This window comes from Sebastes umbrosus, chromosome 8 (assembly GCF_015220745.1).
Source record: "Sebastes umbrosus isolate fSebUmb1 chromosome 8, fSebUmb1.pri, whole genome shotgun sequence".
Taxonomy (NCBI): Eukaryota; Metazoa; Chordata; class Actinopteri; order Perciformes; family Sebastidae; genus Sebastes; species Sebastes umbrosus.
The window spans coordinates 3,780,086-3,799,361 of NC_051276.1; the positions used below are offsets into that span (position 1 = coordinate 3,780,086).

At 41.5% G+C, this 19,276-nt stretch overlaps 1 protein-coding gene across 2 annotated transcripts in view; it reads left to right on the forward strand.

The window, feature by feature from the left end:
* Positions 1–19,276, forward strand: part of hk2 (hexokinase 2) — a 60,781-nt gene that overhangs the window by 35,883 nt on the left and 5,622 nt on the right. For both annotated transcript variants that reach the window (XM_037776758.1, XM_037776759.1), the window contains 8 exons: positions 1,856–2,089; positions 3,682–3,986; positions 4,110–4,258; positions 5,272–5,391; positions 8,257–8,352; positions 11,300–11,399; positions 11,605–11,788; positions 13,682–13,837. In XM_037776758.1, coding sequence (XP_037632686.1) covers positions 1,856–2,089; positions 3,682–3,986; positions 4,110–4,258; positions 5,272–5,391; positions 8,257–8,352; positions 11,300–11,399; positions 11,605–11,788; positions 13,682–13,837 — 1,344 coding nt within the window. The remainder of the gene's footprint in view (positions 1–1,855; positions 2,090–3,681; positions 3,987–4,109; positions 4,259–5,271; positions 5,392–8,256; positions 8,353–11,299; positions 11,400–11,604; positions 11,789–13,681; positions 13,838–19,276) is intronic.

Below are 19,276 nucleotides of genomic sequence, written 5' to 3' on the forward strand. Positions count from 1 at the left end.
GAAAGAACCAATCAGATGCCTCTCTGCCTCCCTGCTCGTACTCTACCCTTGGCGTGCACCAGCCTGAACTCAAAGCGCGTCACCGCCGCACGTTTCCTGGAGAATGGAAGAGAACACTCAGCCCTGCAGTAGCACTGCTGCGGTTACTTGTCATGAGGTAGCGTTGTTGAGTTGAGGTCCTCTCTCCGCTCTGTGTCTGTGAAGTAGTTACGATGCGGCGGTGCTCGTGCATGTGTGTGGGGGGGTGTTGCCTTGGAACCTTTGAGTTCAGGCTGGTGCACGCCAAGGGTAGAGTACAAGCAGGGAGGCATCTGATTGGTTCTTTCCAAGCGTACCACGAGGCAGTGATTGGTAGACGTTTTTACAGGATTACAGCAGCTACAGATGACGGCTCTTTTCCGGTCCTTTTTCAGAGCTCATCAGTAATGGATCGCTGTCGGGGTGTAAAGACCATTTCAACCAATAGAACAAATAGTGGATACTGGAGAACATCGTCAACCCTGCCTTTAAGTATGCAAAGAATAGGCTCTCCTGATGTTTGCTGTCCCTCCTGTCTTTTATATTATACGTAAGGACAGAAAAGATGAGTTTGCATTACATTTGAAGTCTTCCTTGTAGGCCAGTGAAGTATAGCAGTAGATGCAGGCAGGTCGTACTGTCGGTTCAAAATGGCAATAAGCAATCATTTTGCATTGGTAACAGGCTCACTTGCTAAACCAGCTAAATACAAACATTTCCAGCATGGTGTTTGCTTTTATGCATCCCCGCTGGCGACATTATGTTTTCGGGTTGTCCGTCTGTACGTCCATATGTCTGTATGGTCCATTCTCGTGATTGCGATATCTGAGGAATGCCTTCAGAGAATTTCTTGAAATTAGACACAACGTCCACCTGGACTCAAGGATGAATTGATTAGTTTTTGGTGGTCAAAGGTCAAGGTCACTGTGACCTCACAAAACAAGTTTTATAATATGCTTATTATAACTATCTAACTATAAAGCGAGGAATCTCTGTCTGTCTGTCTGTCTGTCTGTCTGTGTGTTTATTTGCATATCTCGAGAACCGTTCTGTGTCGAATTTTGTGCAATTTGGACACGTGACACGTTCAATATTAGTTAACTTTGAATAAACAGGCACATAGCGTTCTGTGTAGCAGTGGGGGAGGGGCCTTCAGGGCTCTGCGGACTGAGACGAGCATGACGTCCACAGCGAGCAGGAGCCTCCGACCATGCTGCCAGTAGCAATACCGGGAGCAATCGTTCCCAACAGCCGCGGCTCATTGCCTGTCGTTCACTTTACAACCGAACTCCTCTTCACTTCCCTGGAGTTAACAAGAGCGGAATCCGCACATAGGCAGCTTGAACCAGAGTGTATTTCACCGGTGTGACCGTGCGTAAGCCGCGACCTGTGTGTTTTCCCCCTGTGACTAAGACCGTGCTTCCCTGGTGTAGGACTGTGACTGCCACTGTAATAACGTTACCGCCAGGCAAAATACCTCCGCTAATTAAATCCAGTCCCGTGGGTCTGATGCACGTTCATTATGCCGAGGAGAATAACCCTGGATTTGGCTATTAGTTCATTTTACAACTTTTAAGAAATAATGATTTAAATGAGGGCTATGTAAGTGTTCCTACTGGGAAGTAGATTTACCTAAAAAAAAAAAAAGTCTCCTCTGATTTACAGTCGTCTCTTTATACACCCAAGGCCATGGACTCATTGGCGTTTTCAGTCCAAAATGGCGGCAGCTCTACCGCAGCACCATCTAGCGGCTGTTGTCAGAAAAGCATCGGAGTTTTGTCTCTTTGCTTCTATACTCTTTTGTTACAGTTTGTAATTGTAATATGTTTACCTGCAGAGATGAGGAAGGTCTGGCGAGCGCGGAGAAGGTGCTCCGGGGCCTGGGTCTGGACCCGTCGGTCGAGGACTGCATAGCCACTCAGAGGGTGTGTCAGATCGTGTCTACACGGGCCGCACACCTGTGCGCTGCCACTCTAGTGGCGGTGCTGCGGCAGCTCCGGGATAACAAAGCAGCTGAGAAGCTGCGTACCACTATCGGAGTGGACGGCTCCGTTTACAAGAATCATCCAGAGTAAGTGTTCCTGAACACCGTCATGTCTGTCTCGGTGTATCTCACAAAAACACACGCATACACTTAAGCAGAGTTTATAGAGTGATTTCAGTATTCAACATTGTATAGTAGGGGTAGGATTGAATGCATGTCCGCTGAATAGAGTTCGATAGTAGTAGCTGACAAGATAATAGCCGTGATTGAATCCACATTGTTGAGTTTACACATTTGCTGTTGATTCTGTATACCTCGCTCTACAGAAGCACTTACTATTATCACCTGCTAACAAAAAAACATTCTAAGTGGGCACCTTTGTTTCCTGTTGCAATGTTTATCAGTGCCAGTAGCTAAAAGGAAGTAAACGGGGAACAAAGCTGTTGCAACAGAATGGCGATGAAAAAGGTCTGAGCTATAGTGCATGAGCTTTGTCCTTGTAGTTTTTCAGTGTCAGGCAATGCTGATGAAATATCAGACCAATAAGCACAAACAAATCCACGGGGGGGTGACTGATTTTATAGGCCCCCTTAGTTTGAGGGAAATTGCTGCCAGCTAAATTGCCTAGATGCCATAACATTTAAGGAGTTTCCATGTTTACCCGTTGCATACTTGTTGTTGATGTTGTACTTGCTTGTCATTTCTGCTTGCCCAGTATCAACTGTGCAACTGATATTTGACTGGAAAAAAAACAGTCTTTTTAATTGTGTTTGCTCTCTTCCCAGAATGCATTCTGGTCTTGTTGCTTGTTACAAAAACAGCTACATCCTTATCATGTCCAACCTGTCTCAGAAAGAATAACTTAATATAGTTTATGTTTCTTAGTTATAGCATTTTGTATTCTTACCAGGGCTGTCATTCAATTAAAGTATTTAATCACGATTAATCACATGATTGTCCATAGTTAATTGCTACTAGCTGCAAATTTATCACACATTTTTTATCTGTTCAAAATGTACCTTAAAGGGAGATTTGTCACGTATTTAATACTCTTATCAACATGGGAGTGGGCAAATATGCTGCTTTATGCAAATGTATGTATATATTTATTATTGGAAATCAATCAACAACACAAAACAATGACAGATATTGTCCAGAAACCCTCACAGGTACTGCATTTAGCATAAAACAATATGCTCAAATCATAACATGGCAAACTGCAGCCCAACAGTCTGTCAGTGTGTCAGTGTGCTGACTCGCCCCAAACTGCATGCGATTATCATAAAGTCGGCACATAGATTTTACTGCAGTTGAAGGGATGAGTGATCACTCTGCTTTACAAACAAGAAAGCACATGTTTGCGCATACCTCGGCTAAGGCTTTAAAACCTACCTAACAGGCTATTACTTTCACAGTTTCACACGTTCATCCATGTTTTCCCTCCTGGGCTAATAACGTTCACTCGCGCACACTGTAGGTTGTCAAGGTTAGCTTTTTATATTCCCAACTTCTACACTCGTAATGAGCTGTGCTATTGCATTTGAAGGAGTAAATCGTAAATGACATGGCATAAATCAGCATTTTGATACCTTTTAAACTTTAATGAGCTTGTCTATGCAAGAGGAAAGGGGATAACAGAAGTGACTACAGATTTAACAAAATGTACCTCCTTTCCCTAGGTTTTCCAGGAGGCTCCACAAGATGGTACGGCGACTTGTGCCGGACTGTGATGTGCGTTTTTTGCAGTCGCAGTGTGGCAGCGGGAAGGGTGCTGCCATGGTAACAGCAGTAGCCTACCGTCTCGCCGCTCAACACGCCGAGCGTGAGCGCATCCTCGACGCCTTGCGTTTGAGCCGTGAACAGCTGCTGGAGGTGAAGAGGCGAATCTGTGAGGAGATGGTGCGAGGCCTGTCGAAGCAAACCCACGAGCAAGCGAGCGTCAAGATGCTTCCCACCTATGTTAGAGACACACCAGATGGAACCGGTAGCTTTTAAAGAGAAAAAACAGACATTCCACTTGACTTGTTATTGAGTTCACTTTTCTCTCTTTCATATAATGCTTTTATGTATGTGTTTGTGATTCTTGTCTTTTATTGTTCCTCATCAGAGCATGGAGACTTCTTGGTTTTGGACCTTGGGGGCTCCAGCTTTCGGGTGCTGCTGGTGCGAGTGCGAAGTGGAAAGAGACACAACGTGGACATGCACCACAAGATCTACAATATCCCACAGGAGACTATGCAGGGCACAGGGGAAGAGGTAAAAACATCACTGGGGTTGAAGTACTTTAGTATTTCACAGTATAAGTAGGGCCGTCAAAGATAATACGATAATAACTTGCAAACGCAAATTTGTTTTAATGACCGTAATTTCTTTAACGCATTAACGCGATTCGTATTTCGGAGGTTTTAAAGCTAGAGTGAAGATACTGTCATCATATGAAACTAGAAAAACCTAATGAATCCATTGGTACCAACCATGTCATACTATCCTGTACAGAAGGAGGCTAAATAACACTCCAAACTAAACTTTGGTGAGGAAAAACTGTCATGGCCGTTTTCAAAGGGGTCCCCTTGACCTTTGACCTCAAGAAGAAGAGTACCAACAATTTTGCCTACGTCTGTAAATGGGTTCTATGGATACCCACGAGTCTCCCCTTTACAGACATGCCCACTTTATGATAATCACATGCAGTTTTGGGCAAGTCATAGTCAAGTCAGCACACTGACACACTGACAGCTGTTGTTGCCTGCTGGGCTGCAGTTTGGGTATAGGTAATACTTGACAAATCTCCCTTTAAGATACATTTTGAACAGATAAATAATTTGCGATTAATTTGCGATTAATCGCAATAAACTACGGACAATCATGCGATTAATCGTGATTAAATATTTTAATTAATTTTGCCAGCCCAAATTATAAGTGATTACAGCTTCTGAAAGGATGGAACTGAGGGACGGTCTGTAAAGTTGAATCATCTCTTTCAATGTTTGAAACTGGTCCGCTGACAAAAATGGCGTCATGAATTGTGCAAATCTGAAATAGACTCATCTATGTCTCAATGCTTAATTACGAGCAACACATTTTATTTATCAAAGTTAGCATTTTACACGTGAACAGTTTTGTCTGATGTAATGCATAACAGTGGAACACAGTTCATTATATTGAACACCAACTTGCTTTATATGTGATTTTGCATTCAGTTTCCTTATAAAGATATGTAACTTCAGTTTTTTTTTCTTTTTGTTGTTTTTTTTTGTCTTGTGTGCCAGCTTTTCAACCACATTGTGCACTGCATCGCCGACTTTCTGGAATACATGGGCATGAGTGGAGCATCCTTACCTCTGGGATTTACATTCTCCTTCCCCTGTCATCAAAGCAAACTGGATCAGGTAATGTTTGATTCAGTATTCATTAGAAGTGGAAGACTAGCTATCATGCATATGGTAACATTCTGAATTTTTGCACATTTTCCTGAACTTCAAGTGTGAATGACATTACGTTGTTGTTGCCTGTTGGGCTGCAGTTTGCCACGTTGTGATTTGAGCATATTTTTTTATGCTAAATGCAGTACCTGTGAGGGTTTCTGGATAATAATTGTTATTGTTTTGTGTTGTTAGTTGATATCTAATTATAAATATACTGTATATATACATTTGCATAAAACAAGCATATTTGCCCTCTCCCATATTGATAGAAATCAGTATTAAATACTTGACAAATCTCACTTTAAGGTACATTGTGAACTAGGGGTGGAACGGTTCACAAAATTCACGATTGGGTTCATATCACGGTTTTTCGGTTCGGTTCGGTACATTTATGTAACAGCGAGGAGGTCATGATCTGATTTCAACATGCTTTTCATTTATTTGGCAAAAATAAGTTAACAAATGTTCGCCTTAACAAAAGTAAGGTTTACATAGGTAACATAAACACTTCTTCATTATCAAATCTTAATTGAAAGAAAATGCAGCTTTGTTATTTTCATATAAATATAATGTAATTATAGACTAAGGCCATCAACATAAATTGAAGCAGAAGCTCAACCAGAACTATACTTCAAAATAAATCCCCTGATTATCAGCTCTTAACTTTGGCATTTCCTTCTGTCCCTCTCTCCTACGGCTCCCTCTCACACACACATTGGGCCGTTGAGTGAGGTCTGGCTGTTCCTTCTTTCGCTGCGGGGAGGGGCGGTCCCCTGCTCCGTACTTAATTACAGTACTTGAGTAGCCTACAGTCCACCACTGCTGGAGCACAAAATTGTTTACAAGAGTAGAAGATCTAGTCTCTTAATTTTGCTTTCAAAGTGCACCAGATTGATGCATTTAACTTTAAAATGTACAACATTTAACTTGTGATTTCCCCCTTTTTGCATGCAAGATTAAAATTGTTCCAAGAGAAACCACTAATGAATATAAACAAGGTTTTAATGCAGACATACAGTGTGCTGCAGGGACTACGAGAGTCATAATATTGGTGTGATTGTATGCATCAAAGTGGTTAAATTGAGCATTTATGAAGTGCTTAGAGCATATTTGAAAATATTGTGATATACAGTATATTGTGTATCGCGATATTGCCTAAAAATATTGCGATATTATTTTTAGGCCATATCGCCCAGCCCTACTCTGGGTGAAAGTCCTTGGATGTTATCACTTTCACCCTCATTTATTTTTTTTTTTTTTAAGATTATTTTTTGGGCTTTTATTCCTTTATTTGGCAGAGACAAAGATAGTTTTTTGTAAGGGGGAGAGAGAGAGGGGATGACATGCAGCAAAGGGCCACAGGTCGGATTCTAACCTGGGGCCGCTGCGGTGAGGACTAAGCCTTGGTACATGGGACGCCCGCTCTACCAGGTGAGCTACTACGGCGCCCCACCCTCATTTATTGGACGAGTCCCTCTTCAGGCGAGTCTCTCATCTTAGGCTGACAGATCAGGTGGTCCACCTCCTCCACCCTTTTCCTTCTTTTTCTTCTGGTCTGTTATTTCTTTTTTCACATCAACTTTAACATTGAAACCATTTGTTTTTTTTTTACCGGAGTCACAGTCAGTATCTCAGGGGACACATCATTCACCGCCGCAGTGCACTGCAGCCCGACACTCTTTTATTTTCTCATCATCGTCACTTCCGTACACTTCGGAATAGTGTGCCTTTTTGGCCTTCCACCTCGGATACTGTAAAAAAGTATGCTGATTGCAAATAGCGGGCACTCGCTTGTCAATTCAGAATGATTCTGATTCACTAACATACGCAAGGTGGTAAGAACAAAATTGGCTGGCGTGCACGTGTCATGAATCTGACAGTAATTTTGCGTGTGCACTTATTTAAAGTAAGAACATTTCTACGCACATATTAGTGAATGAGGCCCAGGGCCCTTTAACTCAAGCAAAGGCTTTACTGAGCTTTGGCCCACAAGGTCAAACCCTGTTACAACGTTTTACCTGTGCGCCCCTTCACTGTGTCTCAGGTCACAAAATAACAAAAATCGATTGGTGAAGCGTAAATGAGCTTCTGCCACGGTGTGCATGTACCACATGTATCTAAGCTATGATTTAAAGGTCCCATATCGTGCTCATTTTCAGGTTCATACTTGCATTTTGTGTTTCCAGTAGAACATGTTTACATGCTGTAATGTTAAAAAAAACAACTTTATTTTCCTCATACTGTCTGCCTGAATATACCTGTATTCACCCACTGTCTGAAAAGCTCCGGTTCAGTGCAACGGAATTGCGTTGCTAGGCAACAGCTTGGGTCCATGTTTACTTCCTGTCAGCTGATGTTATTCACATACACTGCAATGGGAAATAAACCGGGACACATTTAGAATGTTTATGTTTAAAACCATGTAATGATCTATATATTGTGACATCACAAATGGACAGAAATCCTAACGGCTTGTTTCAAACGCACAGTTTCTGCATACTGTGTGTGTTTCTCCATTTATTGAGCGTTTTGATAGTTTAACAGTATTTATTAAGCACTTAAATCTGCTTTATAATACAAAAGACATGAAAATCTCTCTTTTTATAATATGGGAGCTTTAAAAAAAAAAAATACATCCGATTATATTATGCAAGCAAAAGTATGTAGTGAAACACAATATCTGTGCATTTAAAGAAAATGTTAGAATTTGTTGTTTCTGCATTCTTCATTGTGGCAACAACTTTTGATTTAGATTTTAGATTCTGTAATTTATCTCTATTCATAATAAAAGTCACACACTCACACAAATCACTGCTGTCATTTGTCCAGGGCATTCTTCTGAAGTGGACAAAGGGTTTCAAAGCCAGCGGCTGTGAGGGACAAGATGTCATTACGTTACTGCAAGATGCCGTCCGTCGAAGACAGGTCAGTAAACGCATCACAGACACTCTGTCAGACACTTGTTTATTGAGAAATGTGGCCTGTGAGTGTTGACACACTTGAAGAATATAATAAAAAAGTAAACCCATGTGGCTTACGAGCAGCTTTTTACTGTGTGTGATGTAGAGAGCGAGTTGAAATGGCCACACTGATCTTATCTGTTTCCTATGGAATTGTATTTGAATTCAGTCCTCCTGGATTTAGGTTTCATCTGTATATCCTTTAAGTTATTTGTCTACAGCTATATTCCCCCTCATTCTTTCTCCCTCCCTCATTCCCCTCACATCTTAGGTTGCAAACTGCTGCACACAGCAACGTCTAACCTTTTGGAGGTTCTTTATAGTGTCCCATACAAGAAACTTTTTTTTAATTGGTTACATCTGAAAGGTTTCACGGAGAATCAATAGCGGTGAAATTTAACCAGCCATTAATTTGAGTAGCTGATCTAGTGAGGTTTCAGAGGTATAAAATAAAAGACATAGTTCTTATTCTAAATGGTTTCATCTTAAGTCAGGTTTCCTTTTGAACCTGTGTATAATGCAGCGTCTAATAATGATAATGTGTAATATATTCCATTGTTATGGGGTCTGGATCATGCTCTAGTAATTATCATAATTATAAATAATATTATATAATATACACTTTATTTTAATTAGATTACTGCTGTGACAGGGACATGTAACTTTAGATCATTTCTGGTTTCACCAGTAATCCTTTATCAAAACTACACCCACGTTTCTTTTTTTACTTTATTTTGGATGACTAGACCTCGGCTCATATTGAGGTTGTTCATAGGAATGCTAGGAATGCTCTGAGGCCACCAAACTATATGTAGTACTAAGAATGATTAATAACCCTCTGAGACCAGCTTTACTGTCTTTCAGAGGTTCTAGTAGGTTCAGTTTTAGGGCTAGAGTGAAGCTACAGATATCATATGAAACTAGAAAAGAATCTCCCCTTTACAGACATGCCCACTTTATGATAATCTCATGCAGTTTGGGGCAAAAACCATGCAGTTTTTTTCATGCAGTATAAATGTGTTATTTTCACCTATTCTAAAAATGGTGTTATTTGAATATTTCTACATACTGGGGTCCATAAACGGTCTTGGAATTACATAAATTGGTTATCACTGTAAAGCTGAGACTCTTGTGGATTTCAATGTAGTGAGACCATTTTTTAAAAATTTGACCTCACTGTATAAAATGACCTGTGGTGACCTCTAGGATAATCACAGCCTCATGAAGCTTTACAGCCACAAACTAGAGACCTAGAGCATTCAGATGATGGATGGATCAGACTAGAGACCTAGAGCATTCAGATGATGGATGGATCAGACTAGAGACCTAGAGCATTCAGATGATGGATGGATCAAACTAGAGACCTAGAGCATTCAGATGATGGATGGATCAGACTAGAGACCTAGAGCATTCAGATGATGGATGGATCAGACTAGAGACCTAGAGCATTCAGACGATGGATGGATCAAACTAGAGACCTAGAGCATTCAGACGACGGATGGATCAAACTAGAGACCTAGAGCATTCAGAGGATGGATGGATCAAACTAGAGACCTAGAGCATTCAGAGGATGGATGGATCAAACCAGAGACCTAGAGCATTCAGAGGATGGATGGATCAAACTAGAGACCTAGAGCATTCAGAGGATGGATGGCTTTCCTAGCTAGATTGACAATAAGGGGGTTTCTGAGCAGTTTACACAACAGAAGTGCTCGCCATCCAATCGCCGAAAAATGCAATTCTTGTAACCAAATCACAGCATGGCTTTTTCTATGGTGTTCCTCAAGGTCTTGGTGTCTTAATGTGGTATTTTGGAGGGATTATTGATTTTGATAAATTCTCGAGTGGTAAAAAATGGTGAATTTAGCACCAAATCTGTGTAACAAATGGTATCAACCCCAAAATTGCTGCAACAATTTATGAGACATAATAGAGCATGGGAATGGCCATCATATACTTTGATCATAATGTTTTAAACCCTTATACACTTTTACAATTAATTTTAAATAATTCATTCATTCATTCTGATTTATGACTAGAACAACTTGACACACAGTGCTGAGCTGCATCTCAAATTAATCTTCAGGGGGCGCCTGGGTTAGCTCAGTTGGTAGAGCGGGCGTCCATGTATTAAGGCTTGGTCCTGACCGCGGCGGCCCGGGTTCGAATCCGGCCTGTGGCCCTTTCCGCATCCACTCTCTCTCTCCCCCCTTTCACGACTCTATCCACTGTCCTGTCATAAAAATGGAAAATGCCCCCAAAAAAATAACTTTAAAAAAAAAAAAAAAATGAATCTTCAGGTTCCCAGCTTTCGGATGATGTTCACCACTTCTATGTGACATCTACTGCTAACCTGCTATCGTCCCCTAAAGACCCCCTGTACCCTCCTAAAAAAGACAAAAACAGGTCTATTGTGGGTCTAAGGGGCTTAAGGTGTACGTTGTCTTGCTCTGACAGGTACAACAAAACTAACAGGGAGGTGTCAAAACAGTGGGTCTGACACAACCTGTGTGGGTGAACCATGGATGTGTCATGGCTTTAAAACAACAAAATGTTGAAAGACAGACAGTTTAAGTACGGTAACAAAATTGCAAAATCAAGCAACAGAACTGTAAACACAGGAATTCATAAAAAAAAATAAAATAAAAAAAACCAGAAATAGATTATATAATATATATGCACTACTGTATATTTACTTTAGGACGATAATACAATCAGGACATTCTCTAAAGCTTAAGAAAGTTTTATTTACAACAAGAGAGCTGCACCAAACCAACATTAATCTCTCAGTAACCTGTACTAGTTGTTAGGACTCTGGATTTAAAGTCAGGGTTGTAATTAGTTCAAACAAGTAGGCTGCTACTGTGTGCTTCCAGTATAATAGATTTTCATCTTTTTATCACTGCTTGCAGGAATTTGACTTGAACTTTGTGGCGGTGGTTAATGACACAGTGGGAACCATGATGACCTGCAGCTATGAGGACCCCGAATGTGAGGTGGGACTCATCGTAGGTAAGTCTGTCCCCCACCTTCCTCTCTGGGAGACAGTCTCTGTCTCTTTTTGCCATTTTTAAACATTAGAATCAATTAATTGTGAGCGAACATTGAGTGATCTTTTTTCTTTGAGTCTTCGGAATGAAGCTCTATAAACTGACTGTTTTCCTTCCACGGCAGAACTTAAAGTAATACCTTTCCATTTATATTTTTTTTAACTCAGGCACAGGGACCAATGCCTGCTACATGGAGGAAATGCAGAACATCGAACTGGTGGAGGGTGATGATGGCCGTATGTGTGTCAACATGGAGTGGGGAGCATTTGGTGACAACGGCGAACTCGATGATTTCTCCACCGAGTTTGATCGCATAGTCGACGATTGCTCTAACAACCCTGGGAAACAGAGGTATTGGATGTATAATTTATGACATATTAAATCGACTTTATGTCAATGGAAAAACCAACCACAAAGTGCCAACACTCACATAAAACATCACATAGTCACAAATACAGTATAAACTAATGAGCGAGTGGGTGCCATGGACAGAGACCAAGATAGGCACGGAGATTAAAAAAAACAAAAAAACTAGTGACAGAGAATAGCTGAGGCTCTTCACAACATTTCTGTAAAAGAGGAATTGTCCAGCAAATTAAAAAGATGTGTGTGAAGTGCAGTCTATTCAGCACCGTGACATTAGTTTGAATAGCTCGAGAGTCCTACACAGAGCCTGAAAGTGCACACCAAGTGCGCTATTAACACCACTTAAAGCTGAAGTAGGCAAGATTGGAGCAAATATGATTTAAAAAAAGGTATTTTTATAAAACAGTCGCTATATCGTGACAGAAGTACATGAAACAGGTAACCTGAAAAAAATCATGTTCCTCTGTGTCCTCTGGTGCTCCTAACATCATCTGCAAGATTTCACAGACCAGAGGAAAACAACCAGTCAGAGCTGATCTGAGGTCTGCTGTCCAGCTGCCGTATATGAGAGCCGGCTGTCAATCACTCGCGAACTCCGACCAAACGGTCAAACTAGGCAGCGCTGATCAAATATGAATCAATATTATGTTACGTTAATGCCTATTTCTCTCCTCAAATGTTGTCAGAATCATCTTGTAGTGGACGGTTTAGCTGTAAAATGAGAAAGTTTGTGACGCTGCCGCCATTGTGAAATCTGGTGACGGAACGCCAAGTTCTGGAGACATGACCGGAGCACAGCCAATAGGAATGCTCTCTCTCTCAATGAAATGACCTGTGATTGGTCAAAGTCTCCCGTCACAGGCTAGATTTTCTAAAGCCTGAAAACAGAGCCATGAGGAGGAGCAGAAGTCTAGTTATCTCTCAGAACACTTGAATTACAATATGCTGAAAGGTTATTATGGAACTTTTGCCCAATGATGCCAAAAATATTATGCCTACTACCACTTTAAGACATGCCGCATATAACAATTATCCACAGTGCAAATAAGTAAATACAAAATGCCGAGAAGTAGGATCTATGTGTGCTAAATATAAATGCCGGAATGGTATAAATAAGGAATGAATAAGAATATTTCTTGCATGTATAGTATAAATGCAGTATTAATGACAGTATTGTACAGTAGAATTACTGCACAAATTGTTATTCAGTTGAGTTAAGTAGTTTGTTTTATAGCCTGACGTTAGCTTTTTTACTTCTGGCGATTGAATTGATACTTCAAAAATCATAAAAGTGGCGTTCATTTGTGGAGATTATTTTACATAACAAAACGTGTAGGTATCAAAAACATGTGTTTGCCACAGAGTTTATTTTCAGCAATAATCCAAAACCCAATGGAAAAATCCCATTGGCTTTTTGTGGAGGGAACCAGGGCGATGCTAACTTCCTGGTTGGCCTCCACAAATACATCAGTCCTGAAGCACTCTTTTGTTTTCACTAAAATAGAAATTCTAAATCAAGCAAGACTCAAGGAGAAATCTCAAGGATTGCTACTTTAATGTTATCGAATACACCTGTGCTTTTCCAGCTGTGACATGTCAAAATGTCTGCCGTGAAAAAAGGTCTATTAAACCCCCCCCTCTGTAACAACCGGGATGCCAGCTCGTCTTTGTTTCAACTTTCATTCATCAAAATACAGCTAGAGCTCTTCTCTTTGATTCAGTTAGATTCATTCCTGTTTGATTATAGAGTTTGTGTCAGTACAACAAAATAAAAGGTTTATAGTGTGATTGAAATACTAGATATTAATGTGAACCTTGTGAATGTTACCAATCTGTGGCTGTGGAGACTTTTCAGTTTGTGTGTCTTTTTTCTCTGAGGTATGAAAAGATGATCAGTGGCATGTACCTGGGGGAGATCGTGAGGAATGTGCTCATAGATTTCACCGATAAGGGCTTGCTGTTCAGGGGCAAACTGTCCGAGCGACTCAAGACCCGGTGCATCTTCGAGACAAAGTTCCTTTCACAGATTGAAAGGTGAGTGTTACAGACTAGTCTCAGTGACCCTGTCTGCACATGCATATACAGTGGAGGAAATAAGTATTTGATCCTTTGCCGATTTTGTAAGTTTGCCCACTGACAAAGAAAAGAACGGTCTATAATTTTAATGGTAGGTTTATTTTAACAGTGAGAGACAGAATATAAAAAAAAAATCCAGAAAATCACATCATATAAAAGTTATAAATTGATTTGCATTTGATTGTGGGAAATAAGTATTTGATCCCCTAGCAAAACATGACTCAGTACTTGGTGGAGAAACGTTGTTGGCAAGCACAGAGGTCAGACGTTTCTTGTAGTTGGTCACCAGGTTTGTGCACATCTCAGGAGGGATTTTGGTCAACTCCTCTTTGCAGATCATCTCCAAATCCTTAAGGTTTCGAGGCTGTCACTTGGCAACTCGAAGCTTCAGCTCCCTCCACAGATTTTCTATGGAATTAAGGTGCGGAGACTGGCTAGGTCACTCCATGACATTAATGTGCTTCTTCTTGAGCCACTCCTTTGCTGCCTTGGCCGTATATTTTGGGTCATTGTCGTGCTGGAAGACCCATCCACGTCCCATTTTCAGTGTCCTGGCTGAGGGAAGGAGGTTGTCGCCCAACATTTCACGGTACACGGCCCCGTCCATCCTCCCTTCGATGCGGTGAAGTCGTCCTGTCCCCTTAGCAGAGAAACACCCCCAAAACATAATGTTTCCACCTCCATGCTTGACGGTGGGGATGGTGTTCTTGGGGTTATAGTCAGCATTCCTCTTCCTCCAAACACGGCGAGTCGAGTTAATGCCAAAGAGCTTGATTTTGGTCTCATCTGACCACATCACCTTCTCCCAAGCCTTCTCTGAATCATTCAGGTGTTCATTGGCAAACAGACGGGCCTGTACATGTGCCTTCTTGAGCAGGGGGACATTGCGGGCGCTGCAGGATTTTAATCCATTACGGCGTAGTGTGTTACCAATGGTTTTCTTGGTGATTGTGGTCCCAGCTGTCTTGAGATCATTAAGAAGTTCCTCCCGTGTAGTTCTGGGCTGATCCCTCACCTTTCTCATGATCATCGTTACCCCACAAAACGAAATCTTGCGTGGAGCCCCAGACCGAGGGCGATTGATGGTCATTTTGTGTTTCTTCCATTTCCGAATAATGGCACCAACAGTTGTCTCCTTCTCACCAAGCTGCTTGCTGATGGTCTTGTAGCCCATTCCAGTCTTGTGCAGGTCTACAATCTTGTCCATGACGTCCTTAGACAGACCTTTGGTCTTGCCAACGGTGGAGAGGTTGGGATCTGATTGTGGACAGGTGTCTTTTATACAGGTAATGACTTGAGACAGTTGTCTTTTATACAAGTCACGAGTTGAGATTCAGAGTACTTTCTTAAAGCGAGAGGACTAATCTAACCGGTCTTTGGGGGCCAGAATTCTTGCTGGTTGCTAGGGGATCAAATACTTATTTCCCACAATAAAATACAAATCAATTTATAACTTTTATATGATGTGATTTTCTTGATTATTTTTTTTATATTTTGTCTCTCACTGTTAAAATAAACCTACCATTAAAATTATAGACCGTTCTTTTCTTTGTCAGTGGGCAAACTTACAAAATCGGCAGGGGATCAAATACTTATTTCCTCCACTGTAACTGCCAGGTCTGAATAGGTGCTCTCCTCAGCTCACCCCTGTTCACCTTGGTAACTGCAGTAAGAATGGGGAAAAAAAGAAAACCATATGAGACTTTGCAGATAAATTACAACGCCACAAAACAAGAATGGGCATTAGTGATGCGCCAAAGCTACCGAATGAGATCACATTAGTCAAATCAATACAGTAATTGGCTGTTACATGTGTGAGCCACAGACAGCAGGCATATACAACTAGGAACTATATTAAAAATGCCAATCTTTACTTTACGAAAATAAGATTTTGTTGAATAAAAACAACATCAAGCACAAGGAAAACGAGTTGGTTGGCGCTCAGCAGGGCGTTAAATGGACTCTCGGTAAGAATCAGAAATTGCTTAATAACAGTGAACATGGTGGCCGTTAAGTCAACGACAGTCAGTGTCCTGTTGCTCGCGCTTGTGCGTAGACACGAGCAAGCATCGGTCAAAACAGTGACATGTCGAGCAGCGTCGCCAAACAGATAGAGCCAGAGCAACACGACCTCTCCACGCCAACCAGATAGAGCCTTTGCAACACGACCTCCTCTCCACGCCAGATAGATAGAGCCAGAGCAACACAACCTCCTCTCCACGCCAGATAGATAAAGCCAGAGCAACACGACCACATCTCCATGCCAGAAGGATAGAGCCCAAGCAACACAACCTCCTCTCCACCATGAACCAATAAGCCCCCTGGAACCACTATATCACTATCACTACCGATGTTGATCCTAGTGGTAACTTTTCCTGCTTCAGCGTCCCGACCGTGGTCAGAAGGCCCAGGGGAGACACCGTATTTATGGTCTCCTGGGCCGGAGTCGATAACGTTACTCGCTCCGGAGTTAACCCCCCGTTAACTCCGCAGCAAGGAAACAAGACACAGGAAAGTTGTTGGTCTCGAGGAGCTGCAGCATATATTTCTGCACAATCTGTAACTTCCACTGAACATTCACTGGATATTCTCGAAGCTAAACTAACTATCTTCTGCTCCGCTGATTGCGCGTTTCCTCAGGCACTCGCCACCGCTCTCTCTCTCTTGCTTCACCACTCACATCCCATGTGCACACACACTCTTCGCACTGGCTCCGCTATCCTCCAAAATGACCTACGCCACTCCCACAACACTAGTTTTCGCCCGACGTTGGTCACATTCTTGTTTTGCAAGATGGGCTTCACTAGATATAACTTTGGTTGTTTTTTTTGTGCTTCCTTGGAGTTTTGTTGGAGTCTGAGTTGTGGTCGGTGGGGGCTGGTCGTTTGGTGGCGTTAGCGGACTCCATTTCTAACCGAATGTTAGCTATGGTTGCACACTGTTATCCCTGTAGCGCAGCTGAAAATAAAGGCATTCGCGAGCGTGCATGACGTCACATCCGTTGGATTTTGGCTTGGCAATAAAAAATGATTAAAAAAACGTTTATACGCGTAAACACTCACATCCCTTTAATGCCACATAAATGGAAACCTAGTGAATAAAGACAGTAATTCATCAACAAGTTCATTCTCAAATGTATTTGTGTAACCTTTTCGGTGTTGTTAAATTATCAGTTCTCAAACACATTTAGACCGCTGAGTTTTACGTAGGTGTCACGTTTCCTGAATACAGAACAGACAGACATCAGAGAGGCACAGCAGCCCGCTCATGTAGAAGAGCACGTGTGCAAGTATGTGGTGGTTTGGTCAGAGGGAGAGGCGTTAATACAGGACAGAGATGAGACCGAGTCTACATGCTGCTACATGCCGCCCGTGAGGAAGATTTAAGGGCCAATGAGGCAGTGAAGGGGTTAAGTTTTATATTCAATTCAATTCAATTTATTTTTAATTAACGTCAAATCATAACAGAAGTTATCTCGAGACGCTTTATATACAGAGCAGGTTTTAGACCGTACACCATAGTATATGGTATATATTAGGATTGTCATTTCTACAGAAGTTTCTAATTTGCTTTAGTATGTACTGTACACGTTTTGATAGCTGGAAGTGATTCAGAAAAGTAATTGAGAAAGCATTCACACTTATATAATTGAAATGTTATATGATGCCGCTCATCTGCTAGTCATGATGAAAAATAATCATTTAAACGGATCATAATTGAAAACAAAGGCCTGTCGGCTCCATCGCCCAACCAATCTTAGAAATGTCAAGACTGTTGAGGAGATTAGTGTTTATTTTGAGATAAGAGATGTAAACACTCAACCACAATGGAATAAGAAGCAATTAGAAACTCTATAGTGTACTGGTCTTGTTTTCTGTGTGTTTAATACAAAAGGTGATAACAGTTGACACAGTATTTATTTCCAACCATGATCTGACTCTGATATACAAAAATCGCTTCTATTCACAAAATAATCTCATGTGCCCCCGTAAAAGGTGGCTGCATTGTCTCTATCAGCAATTCACTCAGGAAAGAAGCAATGCCAGAAAGATAAAGTTAACTCATGGATTAAATCAGTGAACTCAGGGCCACATATATTTAAAGGGACTGAATGTAAATTTTTACACGTATGAATCGTTTTGTTTTTTTAAACGTGGTAAAACTCAGCGGTCTAAATGTGTTTGAGAACTGACTTTCTGGGTTTCCTCTCTCTGTCTGTAGACTAGGGATGTGCATTTCAAGCAAAAATACTATTAAAAAATTAGTGGGAATTATTCGATTATTATTCGAATAATACCCGGTTCCACACATGTTTTACCGGTAGTAACGTTACTACCAGGCAGCGCCTGCAACGGTTAATACAAGGGAAATATATATTTTTTAAGATGGGACGAATAGTCGCATAAAACTATTTTATTTATTTTTTACAAATAACGCCTATTCAATAAATCGAAAATTATAACTCATCCCTATTGTAGACTGCTTTTAATTTGAAGAATGCGGGATGTTTTTTCTGGGAAACTCCAACGGATGTGACGTCATGCGCGCTCGCGAGCGCCTTAGCCGTAGCTAACGTTCGGTTAGAAATGAAGTCCGCAAACGCCAACAAACGACCAGCCCCCACCACAACTTAGACTCCAACACAAACCCCACGGAATCACAAGAAAAAGCAAAAATTAGATCTGGCGAAGCCCTTCTTGCAAAACATGATTGTGATTGGCGCCGGCGCAAAAACTAGTGTTGTGGGAGAATAGCAGAGCCAGAGTGAAGAGAGTGTGTGCACGTGGGGAGTGAGTGGTGAAGCAAAAGAGAGAAAGGGGCAGCAAATGTGTGAGACAATAAGAGAGCAGCGGAGCAGAAGAGAGTTAGTTTTGAGAATATCAAGTGAATGTACAGTGGAAGTTGTAGTTTGTACAGGAATGTGTCTTGTTTCCTTGCTGCTGAGTGACGTGACGGTGGGGGTTAACTCTGGGGCGAGTAACGTTATCGACTCCGACCCAGGAGACCTAAACTACGGTGTCTCCCCTGTTTCTTCTGACCACGGTCGGGAGGCTGAAGCAGGAAAAGTTAACACTAGGATCAACATCGGCCTGGCCTTCCATTCATGGAGAGACCTTCGTCTGGTCAGCTAACATTACTGCCAAGCATGTGAAATATAGAGTGATATTGTGCTTTTAGCTGCTAATGATGCTAACATTAATCAACATAATGGCTGTCGATTACGTTCAGTCTCGTGTGTGTCGCCTCACTGTTTTGACCGATGCTCGCTCGCGTCTACGTAGTGCGAGCACAAGCGCAAGCAACAGCACAAGAGAAAAAAATCATATCTTAATATGGAAATGACCCGAGCAACAACACAAAACACATCTGCATGATTTTTGCATTTAAATTACTTTG